A 20,895-nucleotide genomic window follows, 5' to 3' on the forward strand; every position below is an offset into this window, starting at 1 on the left:
GGGGGTTTAGGGGTGCTGGGGTTTGGGTGGGGGTGCTGGGGGGTTTAGGGGTGCTGGGGGAGTTGCGGGGTGCTGGGGTTTGGGTGGGGGTGCTGGGGGGTTTAGGGGTGCTGGGGGAGTTCAGGGGGTGCTGGGGTTTGGGTGGGGGTGCTGGGGGTTTAGGGGTGCTGGGGTTGGGTCAGGGGGTGCTGGGGTTTGGGTGGGGGTGCTGGGATTTAGGGGGTGTTTGGATTTGCGGGGTGCTGGGGTTTGGGTGGGGGTGTTGGGAGGTTTAGGGGTGCTGGGGTTTGGGTGGGGGTGCTGGGGGGTTCAGAGGGTGCTGTGCACCTCACTGGCGCTCAAATTGAACCCAAACACCGGCTCCGCCCATTTGTTGCCACGTGATCCTCAGCGCGTGCTGACGTCAGCGCGCTGACTGTCAGGTGAAGGGCGCTGGGTGACATGTGGATCCCGGGCAGCCTTCTGAGCCTGGGCCTGGGGCTGAGCCTGGGCCTGAGCCTGGGGCTCGGCGCGGGCTTGCAGCTGGCGGTGGCCGGGCCACTCTCGGGCTCGGGACATGGTGAGTGAGGGGCCGGACCCTGCGGACACCGCTATCGCTGCATTGCACTCATTCTATTGGCTGTGCACAACCTCGTCACCATGGAGACCGCTCACTGACTGGCTGTTGTTGCTGTCAATCAAAGATCCGCGAGCGGGGTGGGCAGAAGCAGGACAGTGAGGGTGAGGGACTGGCAGCGAGGGTGAGGGACTGGCAGTGAGGGTGAGAGCAGGACAGTGAGGGTGAGTGGCTGGCTGTGGATGTGGGACTGGCAGTGAGGGTGAGTGGCTGGCTGTGGGGCTGGCAGTGAGTGTGTGGGGCTGGCAGTGAGTGTGTGGGGCTGGCAGTGGGTGAGGGGCTGGCAGTGTGGGGCATGTGTTGAGGGACTGATAGTGAGGGGCATGTGGTGAGGGACTGGTAGTGAGGGCGAGGGACTGGTACAGGGTGAGAGGCTGGCAATGAGGGTGAGGAACAGTCACTAGCGGTGAGGGACAGTCAATAGTGGTGAGGGACGGTCACTAACGGTGAGGGATGGTCACTAGCGGTGAGGGATGGTCACTAGCGGTGAGGGACAGTCAATAGTGGTGAGGGTGAAGAACGGTCACTGGCGGCGAGGGACAGTCACTAGCGGTGAGGGACAGTTACTAGCGGTGAGGGACGGTCACTAGCGGTGCGGGACGGTCACTAGCGGTGAGGGATGGTCACTGGCAGTGAGGGCGAGGGACTGGTGATGAGGGGCTAGCAGTGAGGGACTGGCGGTGAGGGACTGGCGGTGAGGGTCTGGCAGTGAGGGTCTGGCAGTGTGGGGCATGTGAGGGGCTGGTAGTGAGGGGGAGGGACTGGTACAGGGTGAGATGCTGGCAATGAGGGTGAGGGATGACACCAAGGGTGAGGGACAGTCACTACCGGTGAGGGGTGGTCACTGGCGGTGAGGGTGAGGGACAGTCACTGGCGGTGAGGGTATGTCACTGGCGGTGAGGGTGACGGACGGTCACTGGCGGTGAGGGTATGTCACTGGCGGTGAGGGTGACGGACGGTCACTGGCGGTGAGGGTGAGGGACAGTCACTGGCGGTGAGGGTGAGGGATAATCACTAGCGGTGAGGGACTGTCACTGGCGGTGAGGGTGAGGGACAGTCACTGGCGGTGAGGGTGACGGACAGTCACTGGCGGTGAGGGTGACGGACAGTCACTGGCGGTGAGGGTGAGGGACAGTCACTGGCGGTGAGGGTGAGGGACAGTCACTGGCGTTGAGGGTGAGGGACAGTCACTGGCGGTGGGGACTGTCACTGGCGGTGAGGGTATGTCACTGGCGGTGAGGGTATGTCACTGGCGGTGAGGGTATGTCACTGGCGGTGAGGGTGACGGACGGTCACTGGCGGTGAGGGTGAGGGACGGTCACTGGCGGTGAGGGTGAGGGATAATCACTAGCGGTGAGGGACTGTCACTGGCGGTGAGGGTATGTCACTGGTGGTGAAGATGAGGGATGGTTACTGGAACTGATGGTGAGGGATGGTTTGAACATAGGGGAATAGGTGTGGGATGAGTTAATTGATTGGGGGAGGGATTATGTGATATCAGACTGATTAGGTTATGGTGTCAGTCGGGGAGGGATATGTGAATGAAGGAGGTAGGGTGCAAAATTGGGTGAGGTATGAACAAAGGATGGTGTGTACAAGGGATATTGAGGATGAGCTGAGGGAGTAGAGGTCAGCTTGGTAAGTGACATGTCTGGTATTGCGATTCAGCAAATAGGTAAGTCTGTGAGAGAAGGAGACAGAAACATATGAGGGAATGTGTAGTTAGGCAGAGACTCCTAATTGGTAAGAATTGGGGCCCTATCGGCGATATGTGGTGGCTGAAAGGGAAGTGATTTGAGTTGGGGGAGAAAGGATACAGAGAAGGAGCTGGTGGGGGTGGAAATTTGAGAAGTGCTGCGGGGAATTGGAAAATTGAGTGGATGAAGGAGGAAGTATCACAGGTGAGCAAAATAAGTAACATGCTCAATGGATAGTCCTGAAAGAGTTGTTGGTGAAATCGAATCATAGACTCCAGACAGTGGTGAAGGAGGCCATTCGTCCCATCTAGTCTGCACCAAATGTGGGCAGCACGGTAGCATAGTGGTTAGCGTTGTGGCTTCACAGTGCCAGGGTCCCAGATTCGATTCCCTGCTGGGTCACTGTCTGTGTGGAGTCTGCACGTTCTCCCTGTGTCTGCGTGGGTTTCCTCCGGGTGCTCCGGTTTCCTCCCACAGTCCAAAGACGTGCAGGTTAGGTGGATTGGCCTTGTTAAATTGCCGTTAGTACCCAAAAAGGTTAGGAGGGGTTATTGGGGTAAGGGGATAGGATTGAGGTGAGGGCTTAAGTGGGTCGGTGCAGACTCGATGGGCCAAATGGCCTCCTTCTGCACTGTATGTTCTATGTTCAAATCTTCCTACCTAGATCCAATCCCTACCCAATCCCTGTAATCCACCTAATCTAATCTTTGGGCACCTAAGGGGCAATTTATCATGGCCAGTCCACCTAACCTGCACGTTTTGGACTCTGGGAGGAACTGATGCATCTGGAGGAAACCCACGCCAACGTGGGGAGAATGTGCAAACTCCACACAGACAGTCACCCGAGGCCAGAATTGAACCCAGGTCCCTGGCGCTATGAGGAGCAGTGCTAACCACTGTGCTGCCGTGCTGCCCAAATAGAAAAGATCTGGAAGTCTTGGACATGAAAGAAGGATATGAAGGCAATTACATGATATTAGTATTTTGCTGCTATGGCATGATTGAATCTTATTGCTTTCTGTGGTTATTTTTTAGGTTATGAGGGGTGCAGTGAAAATGAATTCCTGTGTCGGAATGGACACTGTGTTTCTGCAATGATGCTGTGTAACGGAATTGACGACTGCAATGATCAGAGTGATGAACGAAACTGCTCTGTAGCAGCATGTGGACTTCATGAATTTCAGTGCAGCAACTCCACTGTCTGCATCCCCAAATACCAGCTCTGCGATGGTAACCACGACTGCGCATCAGGGACTGATGAATCTGATCACCTTTGTGAAGAAAAGGCAATGCAACCTGGAAGCTGTGGGGAGTTGGAGTTCATATGTAGATCGGGCCAATGCATCGAGCTTCAATCCGCTTGTGACAACTTTCCTGACTGCAGTGATGGTAGTGATGAGGTCAATTGCAGTAAGTGTAGAGCTGTGAGATGTGCTTTAATGTACAGTTTATTTTTATATAGAATTTACAACACAGAAATAGGCCATTGGGCCCAGCTGTTCTATGCCGGTGTTTATGCTCCTCACCCTGGATAATATCTTAAGAAATACCAACGGGAGGAATTATTGGCCCCTCAAGCCTTGCAGTAAGATCATGACTGATCTAAATGTGGCCTTAACTCCATTTCCTGCTTGTGCCCCATAACCCTTGACTCCCTTGTCAGTCAAAAATCTCCACATCAAGTCAAAAATCGGTTTAACTGAGACATGAATATATTCATAGACCCGGCCTACATTGCTCTCCGGGAACGAGAATTCTTAGAAGCATTGAGAATAGGAGTAGAAGAAGGCCATTCGGCCCTTTGAGCCTGCTCTGGCATTCATTATGAACATAGCTGACCATCCAACTCCGTAACCTGTTGCCCGCTTTCCCCTCATATCTTTTGATACCTTATGTCCCAAGAGCTATATCTAACTTCTTGAAAACATAGTATTTTGGCCTCAACTGCTTTCTGTAGTGTTGCGTTCCACAGGCTCACCACTTTCCTCATCTCGGTCCTCAATGGTCTACCCCGTATCCATAGACTGTGACCCCTGGTTCTCGATTCCTCTGCCATTGGGTACTTTCTTCCTGCATCTACCCTGTCTGGTCCTATTAGGTTTTATAGTCTCTATGAGATCCCCCATTATTCTTTTTTTTAAATGTGTTTTTTTTTAAAATTTAGAGTGCCCAGTTCATTTTGGGCAATTGAGCGTGGCCAATCCACCTACCCTGCACAGTTTGGGTTGTGAGAGCGAAATCCACGCAAACACAGGAAGAATGTGTAAATTCCACACAGACAGTGACCCAGAGCCGGGATCGAACCTGGGACCTCGGCGCCGTGAGGCAGCAGTGCTAACCACTGCAACACCATGCTGCCCAAGATCCCCATCATTCTTTCTAAACTCTGGCGAATACAATCCTAATCAACTAATTTCCTAATAATCCTAATTTCTCATACATCAGTCCTGCCATCCCAGGAATCAGCGTGTTAAACCTTTGCTGTACTCCCTCTATAGCAAGAACATCCTTCCTCATATAAGGAGACACCAATATTCCAGGTGTGGCCTCACCAAGGCAGTATATAATTGAAGCAAGACATCCCTGCTCCTGTACTTGAATCTTCTCGCTATGACGACCAGTATACCATTTTCTGCCTTCACTGCCTGCTGTACCTGCATGCTTACTTTCAGCGACTGGTGTACAAGGACACCCAGGTCTAGTCGCACATTCCCCTCTTTCAATCTATAGCCATTCAGATAATCTGCCTTCCTGGTTTTCTATCAAACTGGATAACCTACATTATAATGCATCTGCCTTGCATTTGCCTATTCATTCAACTTGTCCAAATCACACTGAAGCATCTATGCATCCTCCTCAAAGCTCATACTCCCATCCAGCTTTGTATAGTCTGCACATTTGAAGATGTTACATTTAGTTTCCCCATCTGAATCATTAATGTGTATTTTGAATAGCTGGAGTCCTAGCACTGATCCCTGCCGGTACCCCACAAGTCACTGCCTGCATTTGGAAAAAGACCTGTTTCTTCCTCTTTGTTTCCTGTCTGCCAACCAGTTTTCTATCCGTCTCAATAGGCTTCCGCCAATCCCATGTGCTTTAATTTTACATGCTAATCTCTTAGGTGGGACTTGTCGAAAGCCTTCTGAAAATCCAAATGAACCACATCACTCTACTAGTTACACAGATTCATAGAATCCCGACAGAAGGAGGTCATTTGGCCCATCAAGTCTACACTGACCCTTTGAAAGAGCACCCTACCTAGACCCACTCCACCCCTCCATATCCCCATTACCCCACCTAACCTACACATCTTTGGACTGTGGGAGAAAACCGGAGCACCCGGAGCAAACTCATGCAGACATGGGGAGAAAGTGCAAACGGCACACAGCCAACCAAGGCCGGAATCGAACCTGGGTCCCTGGTGCTGTGAAGCAGCAGTGCTAACCACTGTGCCACCCATCCTCAAAAAATTCCAGTAAATTTGTCAAACATGATTTCCCTTTTGTAAATCCATGCTGATTCTGTCCAATTCTGCCACTGTTCTTTTCCAAGTGTTCTGCTATTAAATCTTTTATAATGGACTCCAGCTTTTTCCCCCACTCCTGACATCAGGCTGACTGGTCTATAATTCCATTTTTCTCTCTCTGATTCCCTTTTTTCTCTCTCTAATTCCCTTTTTTCTCTCTCTAATTCCCTTTTTAAATAGTAGGGTTACATTAGCTACCCTCCAATCTGTAGGAACTATCCCAGAGTCTATAAAATCTTGGCAGGTGGCCACCAATACATTCACTATTTCTAGAGTCACTTCCTTCAATACTCTGGGATGTAGGTTATCAAGCCCAACCCCATTTCCCTACTAATACTGATTTCCTCCCTCTTACTAAACCCTGTGTTCTCCAACATTTTTGGTAACTTATCTGTGTCCTCATTTGTGAAGACAGAACCAACGTATGTTTTTAGTTGGTCATCCATTTCTTTGAATCCCCCCCCCCCCCCACCCTAAACCTCAATTGCTGTCAACAAACAGATCTTTAAAGACAGCAATGAATGGTCTCCACCTTGATTATAGCCCTTCTTCCAACCCACTAGGGGCATATTTGATTTTTTTCTAGCCTCAGAAATTTAGCCATGTCCCCCCAACCAGGTCGGAGCCCCAGGCGGCACCACTGACCTCCATCTAAGCAGGATTCGTCACAGGGTAATCGGAAGCGAAGGCCAAGACATCAGCCCTTTTCCCCGCTAGAAGCTCTGGCAAATCTGACATCCCAAAAATCGTCATCAATGGGCATGACTCCAACCTCACCCCCACAATCATAGACATGGTCTCAAAGATCGATGCCCAGAACTCAACCAATTTTGGCCAGGACCAGAACATGTGCAAGTGGTTCGCTGGCCCCCCTTAAACACCTCTCCCACCTATCCTCCACATCGGGGAAGAAGCCACTTTTGCGTGCTTTAGTCATGTGCACCCTATGGACAAGTTTAAATTGTTTCAGGCTCAGTATCGTGCAGGAGAAAGTAGTTTACCCTATACCATATCTCACTCCAGGCCCCTCCCTCCAGCGTCAAGCCCAATTCTTCTTCTCACTTCTTTATTATCTCTTCTAATAGAGCCTTCCCCAGCTCCAGAAACTACCCATATATTTCTGAGATCCTGCCTTCCCCCTGCTCGTCGGACGATAACAACCTATCTACCAATGTGTGACTCGACAATTGGGGGAATGAAGAAAGTTCTTTCCGAAAAAGTCCCACACCTGCATATATCTAAACTCACTCCCCCTTGGGAGTTGGTAGTTTTCCGTAACTCCTCCAGTCCCGTGAACCTACCCTCCACAAACAGATCCCTAAACCTCTCGACCCCCTCCTTCTTCCAAATCCTGTAGGTTGCATCTATCCCAGACAGTGTTAATCTATTTTTTCCGCAGATTGCCGACAATACTGACATGCCCCCCCCCTCAATCCAAAATGCCGCCTAAACTAATTCCAGATTTTAAGGGATGCCACTACTACTGGGTTAGTTGTGAATTTGGCTGTGGGAAATTGGAGAGGGACAGTGACCAATACCATTTAAATACAACCCAACACAAATGATCTCTGCCATTAGCCCCCACCCCGACCCCGGCTGCCCCCACCAGCGTCGCACCTTCTCAATATTCGCCGCCCAATACTAGAACATTAAATTTGGCAATGCCAGCCCTGCCAAACACCGTCCCCTCCACAGAAAAGCTCACTGGATCATTCCAGCCTACAAAACTGCTGAGATTAACTTGTCCACCCTAACAAAAACGATTTTGGGAGGAAAATCGGGAGGGACTGGAACAATGTGAATCTCGGCAAAATGTTCATTTTGATCATCTGTATTCTTCACACCAAGGAAGAATGGCATCCCACCTCTTCAAGTCCCCTTTCACCCTCTCCACCAGACTGGCCAAGTTCATTTTGTGCAGCAAGGCCCAATCTTGAGCCACCTGAATCCCTAGATATCTGATTTTCATCGGCCAGCTTAAACGGTAGCTTTTCCCAAATCTGCTCTCTTACCCAGGGGGTTTACTGGAAATACTTCGCTTTTGGTTACCTAAGTTTGTCCCCTGAGAAAGGTCCAAACTTCCTCAACAGCCCCATTATCTTCCCCATACATAAGAGGTCGTCTGAATAAAGGGACACCCTATGTTCTCTACGCCCTCTCTCAATACCTCTCCATTCATTCGATAACGTATGTGTGATGGCCAAGGGTTCAATTGCTGCCGCAAACAACAATGGAGACAACAGACATCCCAATATTCTGAGCTCACCGCATTAGTCCTGATATTCGCCGTGGGAACAGGGGATAACAACCTCACCCAGGAGATAAACTTTGGCCCAAACCCAAATTGTCCCAGAACCTGAAAGAGGTACCGCCACTCCATCCAATCAAAAGCCTTTTCTGCATCCATAGAAGTTATTACTTCAGGCACCTTCCCCCTATATGGGGACATGACCACATTCAAGAGTCGCCTGATATTGAACGACAACTGTTGTCCCTGAACAAAACCAATCTGGTCCTCACCATCTCTGGCAAAGAACCCTCCAGATGCTTCGCCAAGACCTTATCTAACACCTTTACATCGGTGTTCAGTCAGGCCTATAAGATCCATATTCCACCGGATCGTTTTCCTTCTTGGGATCAAGAAGATCAGCGTTTGCACCAATGTGGGTGGCAATTCCCCCCATGAAGAGAGTCATTGTACATCCCCAATAAATGTGGTGTCAGCGATGCTGCAAACTGCTTTTAAAATTCCACTGGGAAGCCATCTGATCCGATTGCATGGAACTGATACACTCGATTACTTCCTCTAGCCCCAACAAAGCCTCCAATCCCTTTCCCCCTCTCCACCACTGGGAAGTCCAGCCCATCTAAAAGTTGTTTCATCTGAGTCCTCTGACATGGGCTCCGACCTATACAGCCCCCGATTAAAATGCACCATTAATTTTGTCCGGGGCAATCACCAGCTTCTCCATCCACCCCCCCATGGGCTTCTCCCCATACTCATAGAATGCTCCCCGTGAGCGATGCAGTTAGTTCACAGCCTTCCCAGTCGATACCAAATCGAATTCCATCTGCAACCTCTTTCCGCTAACAGCTCTTTTGTCGGGGCTGTGGAGTACTGCCGATCCATTAAAATTGAGTTGACCAACCTTTGATTGTTCCCCTTCCCAACCTTGTCCCCGTGGGACTTGTATTAAATTACCTCCCCACTGATCACAGCCTTCAACGCTCACCAAAAGGTGGAGGGGGAGACTTCCCCATTCACCTTGAACTCTATATAGTTCCCTATGGAAAAGGCTCTCTTCTCACAGAACTCCTTGTTTGCCAGGAGCACGGTATCTAACGTCCATGGGGTACCATTGGGCTTGACCTGTCTCTAGCCTCACACATACATAATGCGGTGCATGATCCGATATCACTATCTCAGTTTACTCCACCTCCACAAACCCAAGTCGAGGTCTGGGATGGCCACCACCACCTTCTGAATAAAATCCATGTCATCCCAATTCGGAGCGTAAACGTTGACTAAGATTACCAGCACCCTGCCAAGATCCCACTCGCCATCGCAAATCACTCCCAGAGGATCGAGCAGCATACTGACTGCTGTAAAGGTCACCCTCCTTGTTAAACAAGATCACAACCCTTCTCAACTTTGAATCAAAGTTGGAATGGGACGCCTATTCCACCCGTTTCTTCCTTAGCTTCGTCTAATTCCCAACCCTCAAATAGGTCTCCTGCAAGAAGATTAAATTAGCGTTCAAGCTCATCAAATATGCAAACACCCGGAATCTTTTGACCAGACCATTTAACCCTCTCACATTCCATGTAATCATCCTGACAGTGGGTTTCTGAACCCCTCCATTAGGATCTGCCATATCCACTCTGTGAGGCAATCCAACTAAATCCAGGCTTGCCTCCGTTTTGGGCTCCCCAATCTGGCCGCCATCACCGACCCTTCCCAAATCTAACCACAAAGAAACTGCATCACAGCAGCGCCCCCTGCTCTGCAAACCCCCCCCCCCCCCCTTCTCGGCTACCTAAGCCCCCCCCCCCCCCCGCCCCCCCCCCTCCCTTCGAACAATCATCCTGCCCAGCCAACCCCGAAAATGCACCCCCTCCCTGAACAATGAAAACATAACCAACTAGGCATGCTGCCTCCCCCCACCAACCCAACTTCAGCTCCCTCCCCCACACTGCTCCCATTTACTAGCATCCCTGCTAGCATGGTGACCCCCCACTTGGAAAACAAAACAAACCCAACCAAAAAGACCCACTTCCCCCCAAACCCTATCCCCCTTGATGGTGCCCCAAATCCCCGTTAGGAGAAAAACGCAGAGACCTCAAAATAAACCCAAAAACAAAAAGAACCCACACATAAACATATGAAACTCCCAAATATTCAAATAAAAATAAAACCATCATCGCCTTTAATTCTCCCCTAGACCATTCATTCTCACAAAGTCACTCGCCTCCTCCGGCGTATTAAAATAGTGTTCTCTGACCAATAGCTTTGCCAAATACAGCATCCCAGATTGGACTTTGCTCCTAAAGTGTGCCGCTTAGGCCTTGTTAAAGCCCACTCGACGTTTGGCGCAGTCGGTCTCAATGTCCTGGTAGATTCCTATGGAGCCACCTTCCCAGCTGTAGTCTCGGGTGGTCTTCGCCCACTTCAAGGATTTGCTCTTTCTCCAAATATTTATCCAACAGACGATTACCGCCCCTGGCAGATCCTCTGCTTCTGGCGCAGAGACCGGTGGACTCGATCCACCTCGGGGGAGATTAATGAAACCTCCCTCCCTGACCAGCTTCCCAAACATCATTACCATGTATTCACTGCTGCTTGTACCTTCGATTCTCTCCAGTATGAAAAATGAAATGAAAATCGCTTATTGTCACGAGTAGGCTTCAATGAAGTTACTGTGAAAAGCTCCTAGTCGCCACATTCCGGCGCCTGTTCGGGGAGGCTGGTACGGGAATTGAACCGTACTGTTGACCTGCCTGGGTCTGCTTTAAAAGCCAGTGATTTAGCCCAGTGTGCTAAACCAGCCCCTAGTAGTCCAACTATTCTTAGATTCTAACGCCTGGATCGATTCTCCTGGTCATCCTCCCTGACCAAACCTTTGTAGGCCTCCTACAGCATTGTTATCTCTGCCTCTAAAGAGACAATCCGGTCGCTGTGACCCAAGACTGTCCTATCCACCTCCCGAATCGTCGCAACCTGTGACTCCAGTTGTTGCTCTACCCTTTCCATCGCCCCGCGAAGAGGAGCTACTGTTACCTCAATCGCTTTGGACAGGTCCTCCCACATCTGCTTATGCTTCTTAAATTCACCAACAATAGGGGCAGCACGGTAGCATGGTGGTTAGCATAAATACTTCACAGCTCCAGGGTCCCAGGTTCGATTCCCGGCTGGGTCACTGTCTGTGCGGAGTCTGCACATCCTCCCCGTGTGGGCGTGGGTTTCCTCCGGGTGCTCCGGTTTCCTCCCACAGTCCAAAGATGTGCGGGTTAGGTGGATTGGCTATGCTAAATTGCCCTTAGTGTCCTAAAAAATAAGGTTAATGGGGGGGGGGGGGGGGGTTGTTGGGTTACTGGTATAGGGTAGATACGTTGACTTGAGTGGGGTGATCATTGCTCGGCACAACATCGAGGGCCGAAGGGCCTGTTCTGTGCTGTACTGTACTATGTATCTATGTAACTAGGAGCAGGAGTAGGCCATCTGGCCCCTCGAACCTGCTCCGCAATTCAATGAGATCATGGCTGATCTCTCATGGACTCGGCTCCACTTTCCAGCCCGAACACCGTAACCCTTAATCGCTTTATTCTTCAGTGAACTACATTAACTGCTCTGTTGGCAATGGGGAGGGTGACATCGACACGGCGAGGTCTGCCATATTTTCCCTCGCTGTGTCACCAGAATCCTTTTACTCTTGAGCGTGGGCTTTGTTGATTCCTGTACCAGCCTCCTCGAACAGGCGCCGGAATGTGACGACTAGGGACTTTTCACAGTAACTTCATTGAAGCCTACTTGTGACAATAAGCATTATTATTATTATTATTATTATCATCATCATAAGACAACCTTTTCATCCCAGGAATCAGCCCAGTGAACCCTCTCTGATCTGCTTCCAATGCAAGTATATTCTTCCTTGAGTAAGGAGACTAAAACTGTACAGTGCTCTTATTCTGGCCTCACAAATTCCTTGTTGTAGCAAGACCTCCCTACTTTTAGCTTTGTTATCTTGCAATAAAGCCCAACTTTCTATTTGCCTTGCAAAATACTTACTGTATCTGCATGCTCTCTGTACTGCCACATCCTGCAATCTCTCTCCATTTAAATAATATTCTGAATTTCTATTCTTCCTGCCAAAGTGGACAACCTCACATTTTGCCACTTTATGCTTCATCTGCCAAATGTTTACCTACTCACTTAACCTATCTATATCCCTTTGCAGACTCTTTGTCTCTTCCTCACAACCTGCTTTCCCACCTATCTTTGTATCATCAGCAAGTTTAGCTACAGTTTTGTTGGTCCCTCCATTATAGTCATTGATATAGACCGTAAATAGTTGAGGCCCCAGCCTAATCCCTGCAGCACTCCACTAGTTACAGTTTGCCAATCTGAAAATAACTCATTGATACTGACTGTTTTCTCTATCAAAGCAAATGTAACTCATTATTCAATAAAGGTGAGTGAGAGAAGAAGCAAACGATGAGACTTATTAGTCTAACATTTGTTCTGATGAGGCTATTTGAGTTTGTAGTTAAGGACAGAGTGACTTAGCAGTTAGATACATTTGAGCTGATTATAGCGACCCAATATTCATTTATAAAAGTTAGTCATTTTGAACAAACTGAATTGTTTGAGGAAGTTACTAAAACAAGAGACAGGGAACATCTATGGATGTGGTTTATAGGAACTTCCAGAAGACTTTCAGTAAAATCCTTCAGAAGAGATGGAAGTGAGGACAAATCTGTTGACTGATTTGGTAGTAAAAGAGACAGTATGGATGATGGGTATGTATTCAAATTGGATCAAAGTACCATAAGAATTTGTGCTGGGGCCTCACTTATTGATTTAATTAATTAATGACTAAAATAATATATCCATGTTTGCTGATGACCTAGATTGTGGTACAGTGTAGAGTAGGTAGGAACATTAAGGTACAAAGAGACATTGATAGATTAAATGAACGGACAAACTGTGGCAAATGGATTTCAACTCGAGTAAGTGAGGCATCCTTCTCTTGGACGAGAAAAGGTTGGATGTAAGAATTTAAATGTTGCAAAACTGGGAACTTGGGAGATTTAGGATTCTGCCCATATAGGACAGAAATGAGGAGAATTCTTTCCGGAAGGTTATGCAAGTTTGGAATTCTGCCCCAGAAGGCAGTGGAGGTAGGGTCACTGAATATTTTTTTAAATTTAAAAATAAAATATTTATTCAAAGTTTTTCAATAAGTTTACAAAACCCTCCAAAAAGGAAAATAATACAAAGAAAGAAGGGCAATATGCCAACAAAACAAAACAACTTAACCCTCTAAACGATAAACAGTTTAACAAATTAACACCCAATTCAAAACAGGATAGAGCATGCGCCCCTTACAATAAGGAAAATAAATCAGCCACCCCTCCCCCGGGTTGCTGCTGCTGTTTTCTTTTTCTTAATATTTTTTTTTATTAAGGTCTGGCAAAATTTTTCATAATAAATAGTAATAATCTTAACACAGCAAACTAGTGAACATTAACATAGTTCAGAAAGAGAATATACATCAGCAATGAACTAGATGTTACCCCACGCGCCTCAGTCCTCTCACACCCTCCCATCGGGGCACTCATTCCCCCCCCCCCCCCCCCCCCCCCCCCTCCCCGTTTGTGGTGTTGTCCCTTGCTTCTCCCGGACGGAGTTCGCTGACGTTGTCGTCTCGTGCGCACGTCTGCTTCTGCGGCCCTCCCGTCTTCCCCATTTTCTCTGTTCCTGTGGATGCCAAGTTTGTTAACGTTTCCCTGCCTCCCCCCTTCCCCTCCCTGGCTCTCCTCTATTGTTCCCTGTCTCTTCCCTCTGCCCCCCCCTCCCCCTGCTTCTGCCCTCCTCCTCCCCGCCCTGTGGTTCGCCTTTCCTGCCTCTTAGGTTTAGCTGGCCCCCCCCGGTCTGTCTCTCCCTCTCATGCTTTGGCTACTTTCCCGATTCTTGGCTACCTGGCTATTCTTCTGCTTGTTTGTTGGCCACAAACAGGTCCCGGAACAATTGGGTGAATGGCTCCTACGTTCTGTGGAAGCCGTCGTCTGACCCTCGGATGGCAAATTTGATTTTCTCCATTTGGAGAGATTCCGAGAGGTCGGACAGCCAGTCTGCAGCTGTGGGTGGTGCTGCTGACCGCCAGCCGAACAGGATTCTATGGCGGGCAGACAGGAAGGCAAAGGCAAGGGCGTCCGCCCTCCTCCCCAGGAATAAATCTGGCTGGTCTGAAACCCCGAAGACCGCCACTTTCGGGCATGGCTCCACCCTCACCCCCACCACTTTGGATATTGCCTCGAAGAAGGCTGTACAGTACTCCACAAGTCTGGGGCAAGACCAGAACATGTGGGCGTGGTTGGCCGGGCCTCCTTGGCACCGTTCACATCTGTCCTCCACCTCCGGGAAGAACCTACTCATACGGGTTCTTGTTAAGTGGGCTCTATGTACCACTTTTAGTTGCGTCAGGCTGAGCCTTGCGCACGTGGAGGTGGAGTTGACCCTATGCAGTGCTTCGCTCCAGAGTCCCCACCCTATTTCGATCCTCTCACTTCATTCTTGTTGCATCCAGTATGGTGTCGGCCCCTTCTACCAGTCGGTCGTACATGTCGCTACAGTTTCCTCTCTCTAATAAGCTTGCATCCAGTAACTCTTCCAGTAGTGTCTGTCGTGGTGGTTGTGGGTATGTCCTTGTCTCCTTTCGTAGGAAGTTTTTTAGTTGCAGGTACCTTAGCTCGCTAGCTGGCTAGCTGGAATTTCTCTCAGTTCGCCCAGTGTTGCGATCCTGCCGTCTGTGTATAGGTCCGTGACTGTCAGTGTCCCTCCGTCCTGCCTCCACCTTTTGAAGGTGGCGTCAGTCAGCGCTGGCGTGAACCTATGGTTGTTGCAGGTCACTGAATATTTTTAAGGTGGCGGTAGATAGATTCCTGTCAGGCATAGGAATCATCGGGGGTTAGGTAGGAATTTGAAGTTCTAAACACAAACAGATCAACTGTGATTCTATTGAATGGTGGAACAGGCTCGAGGTGAGGAGACGAATGGTCTACTTCTGCTCCTATTTTGTATGTTCATGTGCACATGTCACGAAAATATAGTAGTCAGGAAAGAAAATCAAAATGACTAATGGGATATAATGTTTAACTTGAAGACTGGAAGTGGAGGAGATTTTTCTACAGCTGTACAAAGCACGAGTTAGACCCCATCTGAAGTTCTGTGTAGAGTTCTAGGCACCATAGGATAGGATGGGAACCATAGGTTTCCTACAGTGCAGGGAGGCCATTCAGCCCATCGAGTTTGCACCAACCTTCTGAATGAGCACCCTACCTAGGCCCACTACCCGCCCTATGCTTGTAACTGTGCACTGTGAGGCAGCAGTGCCGCCACATCTTGGGATATATATTAGTCTTGGGAAGGAATGCAGGGACGATTCACCAGGGTTCCAAAGGTTAGATTTTTGAGGCAAGGCTGTAGAAGGCTGAAAAATGATTTGATTTGAGATTTTTTTTCGAATTTTGAAAGGAACTGGTCAAGTAGAGAGTGAGTGTTTTTTTTTGCTGGTGAGAGACTAGAACAAGGGGACAGAAGATCAAGAGCCAAAGCTGTTCAGGAGAGAAGTTTAAAAACCCATCCACACTTCCACCATCCGTTTCGTGAAGAAAACTCTCATCAGAAGGAGTAGATGCTAACGCAACTAATAAATTGAAATGTAAGATCGATAAACTTTTGCTGGCTCAGGATTTTTAGCACTGCACAATTGGAAGATCCACTCTATGACTTTGCTTCACTAAAGAAAGCACTTGTGAAATGAACTTAGAAAACCGTTTATGACTCAACATAGCTGTGCAGTGAATAATTCGGTGCTCTGATACAGACTTTGGGTATGCGTTAATTTGCAGTTAGACTGTTCTTTGGATGGATCAGTTTGTACAGAGGAACAGAAGTAGGCCATTCAGCCCCTCATGTCTGCTCCGCTATTCAACTAGATCATGGTGTATCATTACTGCTGCATCTTTGACAGAGGTCATTCTGTTCACGCATGGGAGTAGCCATATAAATGCTGTGGCTGCAAGAGCAGGTCACAGATTAGGAATCCTGCAATGAGTATCTCGCCTCCTGACTCCCCAGAGCCTGTCCACAAGACACAAGTTGGGGGTGTGATAGAATATTTTCCACTTGTCTGGATTGCTCCAACAACACTTCAGAAGCTTGACACCACCCTGGACAAAACAGCCCCACTTGACTTATTCACAAATATTCACTCCCTCCAACACCGATGCACAGTAGCAGCGTGTGTGTACCACCTACAGGAACTCACTTAGGCTCCTTGGCACCATCCAAACTCACGACTTCTGCCATCTTGTAGGTCAAGGATGCATGGGAACATCACCACCTGGACGTTCCACCTCCAAGTCACTCACCATCTTGACTTGGAAGTATTTTGTCGTTCCTTCACTCGTCACTGGGTCAAAATCCTGGCACTCCCTCCCTAACACCACATGCACCTAAACCACATGCACTGCAGCGGTTCAACAAGGCAGCTGACCACCACTTTCCCAAGGACGATTAGGGACGGGCAATAAATGTTGGCCGAGTCAGTGATGAGCACGTCCCATGACCGAATAAAAATAGCTTGTGCTCAGCAGCTTTATCTCGGCACACAGCAACCGGAGACAGCTGATGTCAACTATCCTGAGGACAGACAGCTTGTGAATGTGATCCTGTAGTAATAACCAGCTTCAGGACTTCCCACGCCCCAAAGTATATTGCATAGTTGGGTATGCCACTTGCCTGATTCCTAACTCTGGGTGAGAATCATGTGGGTGTGAAACTCAGGAAATTTTTACTTGGTCCTCATCTGCACAGCCAGCCTGGGCAAGAGTTGGGATGTTGGGCTGTCAGGTTACTGGTTAGAGAGGGGAGGAAACCCAGCACCTTATGAGCGATATCCAAAAAAAGGTTTACAACAGATAATTTGTTGACCTTTTTGGTACCTTTTCTTCATCTCTGCTCCATCTTCATCTGCTCTGCTCCCTCAGGGATCCGTGTTGGGCCCACAATTGTTCACAATTTACATAGATGATTTGGAGTTGGGGACCACGGGCAATGTGTCCAAGTTTGCAGATGACACTAAGATGAGTGGTAAAGCGAAAAGTGCAGAGGATACTGGAAGTCTGCAGAGGGATTTGGATAGGTTAAGTGAATGGACTAGGGTCTGGCAGATGGAATACAATGTTGACAAATGTGAGGTTATCGATTTTGGTAGGAATAACAGCAAACGGGATTATTATTGAAACGATAAAATATTAAAGCATGCTGCTGTGCGGAGAGACCTGGGTGTGCTAGTGCATGAGTCACAGAAAGTTGGTTTACAGGTGCAACAGGTGATTAAGAAGGCAAATGGAATGTTTTCCTTCATTGCTAGAGGGATGGAGTTTAAGACTAGGGAGGTTATGTTGCAATTGTATAAGGTGTTAGTGAGGCCACACCTGGAGTATTGTGTTCAGTTTTGGTCTCCTTACTTGAGAAAGGACGTACTGGCGCTGGAGGGTGTGCAGAGGAGATTCACTAGGTTAATCCCAGAGCTGAAGGGGTTGGATTACGAGGAGATGTTGAGTAGACTGGGACTGTACACGTTGGAATTTAGAAGGATGAGGGGGGATCTTATAGAAACATTTAAAATTATGAAGGGAATAGATAGGATAGATGCGGGCAGGTTGTTTCCACTGGCGGGTGAAAGCAGAACTAGGGGACATAGCCTTAATATACGGGGAAGTAGATTTAGGACTGAGTTTAGGAGGAACTTCTTCACCCAAAGGGTTGTGAATCTATGGAATTCCTTGTCCAGTGAAGCAGTTGACGCTCCTTCGTTAAATGTTTTTAAGGTAAAGATAGATAGTTTTTTGAAGAATAAAGGGATTAAGGATTATGGTGTTCGGGCCGGAAAGTGGAGCTGAGTCCACAAAAGATCAGCCATGATCTCATTGAATGGCGGAGCAGGCTCGAGGGGCCAGATGGCCTACTCCTGCTCCTAGTTCTTATGTATCTCTGCTAATGGAGAGGTCACAGTCAGACAAGCCATCAGTTCAAATTTCAGGTTGGAACCTAATGACAGAATCAAAACTAATAAACGTATTTAAGAAAGAACAATGGGGCGGCACGTGGCACAGTGGTTAGCACTGCCACCTACTGCGCTGAGGACCTGGGTTCGAATCTCGGCTTTGGATCACTGCCCGTGTGGAGTTTCCACATTCTCCTCGTGTCTGCATGGGTTTCACCCTGCACATCTTTGGGTTGTGGGGGTATGTGGATTGGCCACACTAAATTGCCCTGTAATTGAAAAAAAATAATTGTGTACTCTAAATTAATTTTTTTTTAAAAAGAAAGAACACTGCTGACTCCCCATGTGTGTCCCTCTTGCCTGCTTGGAACAGTGATTAAGATTGGAAACCTGGTTTGGCATGGGTAATATACATAGAAACATACATAGAAAATAGAAGCAGGATGAGGCCATTCGGCCCTTCGAGCCTGCTCCGCCATTCATTATGATCCCGGCTGATCATCAAGTTCAATGTCCTGATCCCGCCTCCCCCCAATATCCCTTGATCCTTTTAGCCAGAAGAGCTATATCTAAATGCCATGAGCTAATTTAACGAGTCATTTGCTCCATTTCCAAGGGGTGAGGAGGGTTAACATTGGTCCTTATTTATCTCAACATATGTCTAAATGGTACAAAAGACATTAATAACAACTACTTGAATTTATACAGCATGTCTCACAGACAGCAAGATATTGAGCAGAGGAAAGGTTGGTGGAGGGAGTGGAAGTTACAAGCAGGCCACCGTGGCTTGACGTCTTCTGTGTTTGGTTACAGATAGGAGCGATTGGACTCGAGGCTGGAGATCAAAGAAGATCTCCTCACCCCCTGTTGCACTGTTGTTACTGTGTGGATTATTTGGACTGATACAAAATGTCAAATGTTTCAGATGCAAACATACAGCCAGTAGAGTACAGAGATACTGACCTCTTCACTGCATCTCCCAATAAAGGACATGTTCACTGGATTGCATTACATACTCTGCCTAAGATTCCTCAAATGTTTTGTTTGGCAGATCGAAATGAGTGTTTGGAGGCAAATGGGAAGTGCTCTGATTATTGCTGGGACCTGCCTTTGGGTTATGAGTGTGCTTGTCCAACTGGATTGGACCTGATAAATCATTTCATTTGTGATGGTGAGTTTACCTACATCTGATTTAAAAGTATTCTAGCTATAAGTGGTACATGAAGTTTATCTTTTGAGAGCAGAACAATTAAGGTTATGTTGGGTGAGTGTTACCTCATAAAGATGGCGGCACAGTGGTCATCACTGCTGCCTCCGCACCTGGGATCCGGGTTGAATTCCAGCCTGGGGTGACTGTCTATGTGGAGTTTGCACTTTCTCCCCGTGTCTGTGTGGGTTTCCTCTGGGTGCTCCGGTGTCCTCCCACAGTCCAAAGATGTGTAGATTAGGTGGATTGGCTATGTTAAATTGTCCCTTAGGTGGGCTTACGGGGATAGGGTGGGGGAGTGGGCCTGGGCGGTGTGGACTAGATGGGCCGAATGGCCTACTGCACTGTACGGAGAGGGGCGACAGCGGCAGGAAGAAATAAAATGGTAACTATTCACAGCTCTGCTGTGTAATAAATTAAAAACATGAAACCAGGTTACGAATTGCGTCTGTCAATGTATGAAATATTGGAAATAAAATCAAAGAAGCACTAATTAATTATATATTGCTTCGATAAATTCTGGCACATTAGAATTTCATCTCTAATTATTGAAGTTTTAATTAAGCTTGATCCCTGCAAGCGGGAGAAACAGGAAACGAGAAGAAAGAGGGAGGGGCATAAAATAAATATTTAGAGGGATTGAAATATGCAAAGCCAGATTGTTTAAACTTTATCAAGTGGGCGGCATGGTGGTGCGTTCATTGATCAGCATTTAAATCAGTAATATGTTGTGTTCCTATTCAGATGTGGATGATTGTAGAAACTCTGATTTGTGTGACCAAATTTGTGTTAACCTGCATGGATCGTACCTGTGCGACTGTTACCAGGGATACCAAAAGAATCCACACACCGGCACTTGCCAAGCTACAGGTATGTTGTATTCTTTAAGTAACATCTTTAAACATCATTGCGCTCTTTAAAGCTTTGGTCCTCTTGTCATTTGGGAAAAGGACTAATTAGATGTAGTGCAGCGACTACTGAAATTAAAAACAGGTCATGGTTTGATGATCAGTCTTTGATCTTTATGGACTTCCGGTAACGGGGATGTGCCGAGCGAACACACGGAAGGTGGCTTTCCTGCTATGAAATCGAATTTAGGCAATTTTATCCGAAATTGCCAGCCAGAACCGAGGGGGAAAACAAAGCATCCTCTCATCACTCTCTTCAACCTACATACAATGATATAAGATGTTTGCTGAAATGTCAAACAACAGCTGTACCAGAGGCCACAAGGAAAAGAGAGGCAACAGAAGCCTGGAGAAACGGTGGACCCATGAGGTGAGAAAGCCCCAGCAGTGCCTGAAGGAGAGGGGCCAACAAACCGTGCAAGAAACTGCCCTCGCCGGAGGGCTGCTGGAGGAAGTTCCTCACCTAGGGAGCTAAAGGAATTCCAGGAGAACATCAGGCTTGGGGTCCAGGCAGCAGTCAAGATAGCAGCCACAGAAGGACTGGCCACCATATAGGTGGCCCTCAATAAAGCAGAGAGGCAACTAGAGGCCGAAGGGAGCACAATCGGGGAACGGCCAGATCATTGCCCTTGAGACAGAAATGGAAAG

At 48.1% G+C, this 20,895-nt stretch overlaps 1 protein-coding gene across 5 annotated transcripts in view; it reads left to right on the forward strand.

The window, feature by feature from the left end:
* Positions 1 to 396: 396 nt before the first annotated feature.
* LOC119953175 (very low-density lipoprotein receptor-like) overlaps positions 397 to 20,895 on the forward strand; it is a 91,545-nt gene continuing 71,046 nt past the window's right edge. For 2 of the 5 annotated variants that reach the window (XM_038777133.1, XM_038777134.1), the window contains exons 1-4: positions 397 to 559; positions 3,349 to 3,723; positions 19,184 to 19,303; positions 20,084 to 20,209. In XM_038777133.1, coding sequence (XP_038633061.1) covers positions 442 to 559; positions 3,349 to 3,723; positions 19,184 to 19,303; positions 20,084 to 20,209 — 739 coding nt within the window. In that variant the 5' untranslated portion in view covers positions 397 to 441. Of the gene's footprint in view, positions 560 to 1,879; positions 2,518 to 3,348; positions 3,724 to 19,183; positions 19,304 to 20,083; positions 20,210 to 20,895 lie in introns of those variants that run through there. The other 3 variants (XM_038777132.1, XM_038777135.1, XM_038777136.1) reach the window with 2 other exon arrangements.

This window comes from Scyliorhinus canicula, chromosome 18, assembly GCF_902713615.1.
Source record: "Scyliorhinus canicula chromosome 18, sScyCan1.1, whole genome shotgun sequence".
NCBI classification, from domain to species: Eukaryota; Metazoa; Chordata; class Chondrichthyes; order Carcharhiniformes; family Scyliorhinidae; genus Scyliorhinus; species Scyliorhinus canicula.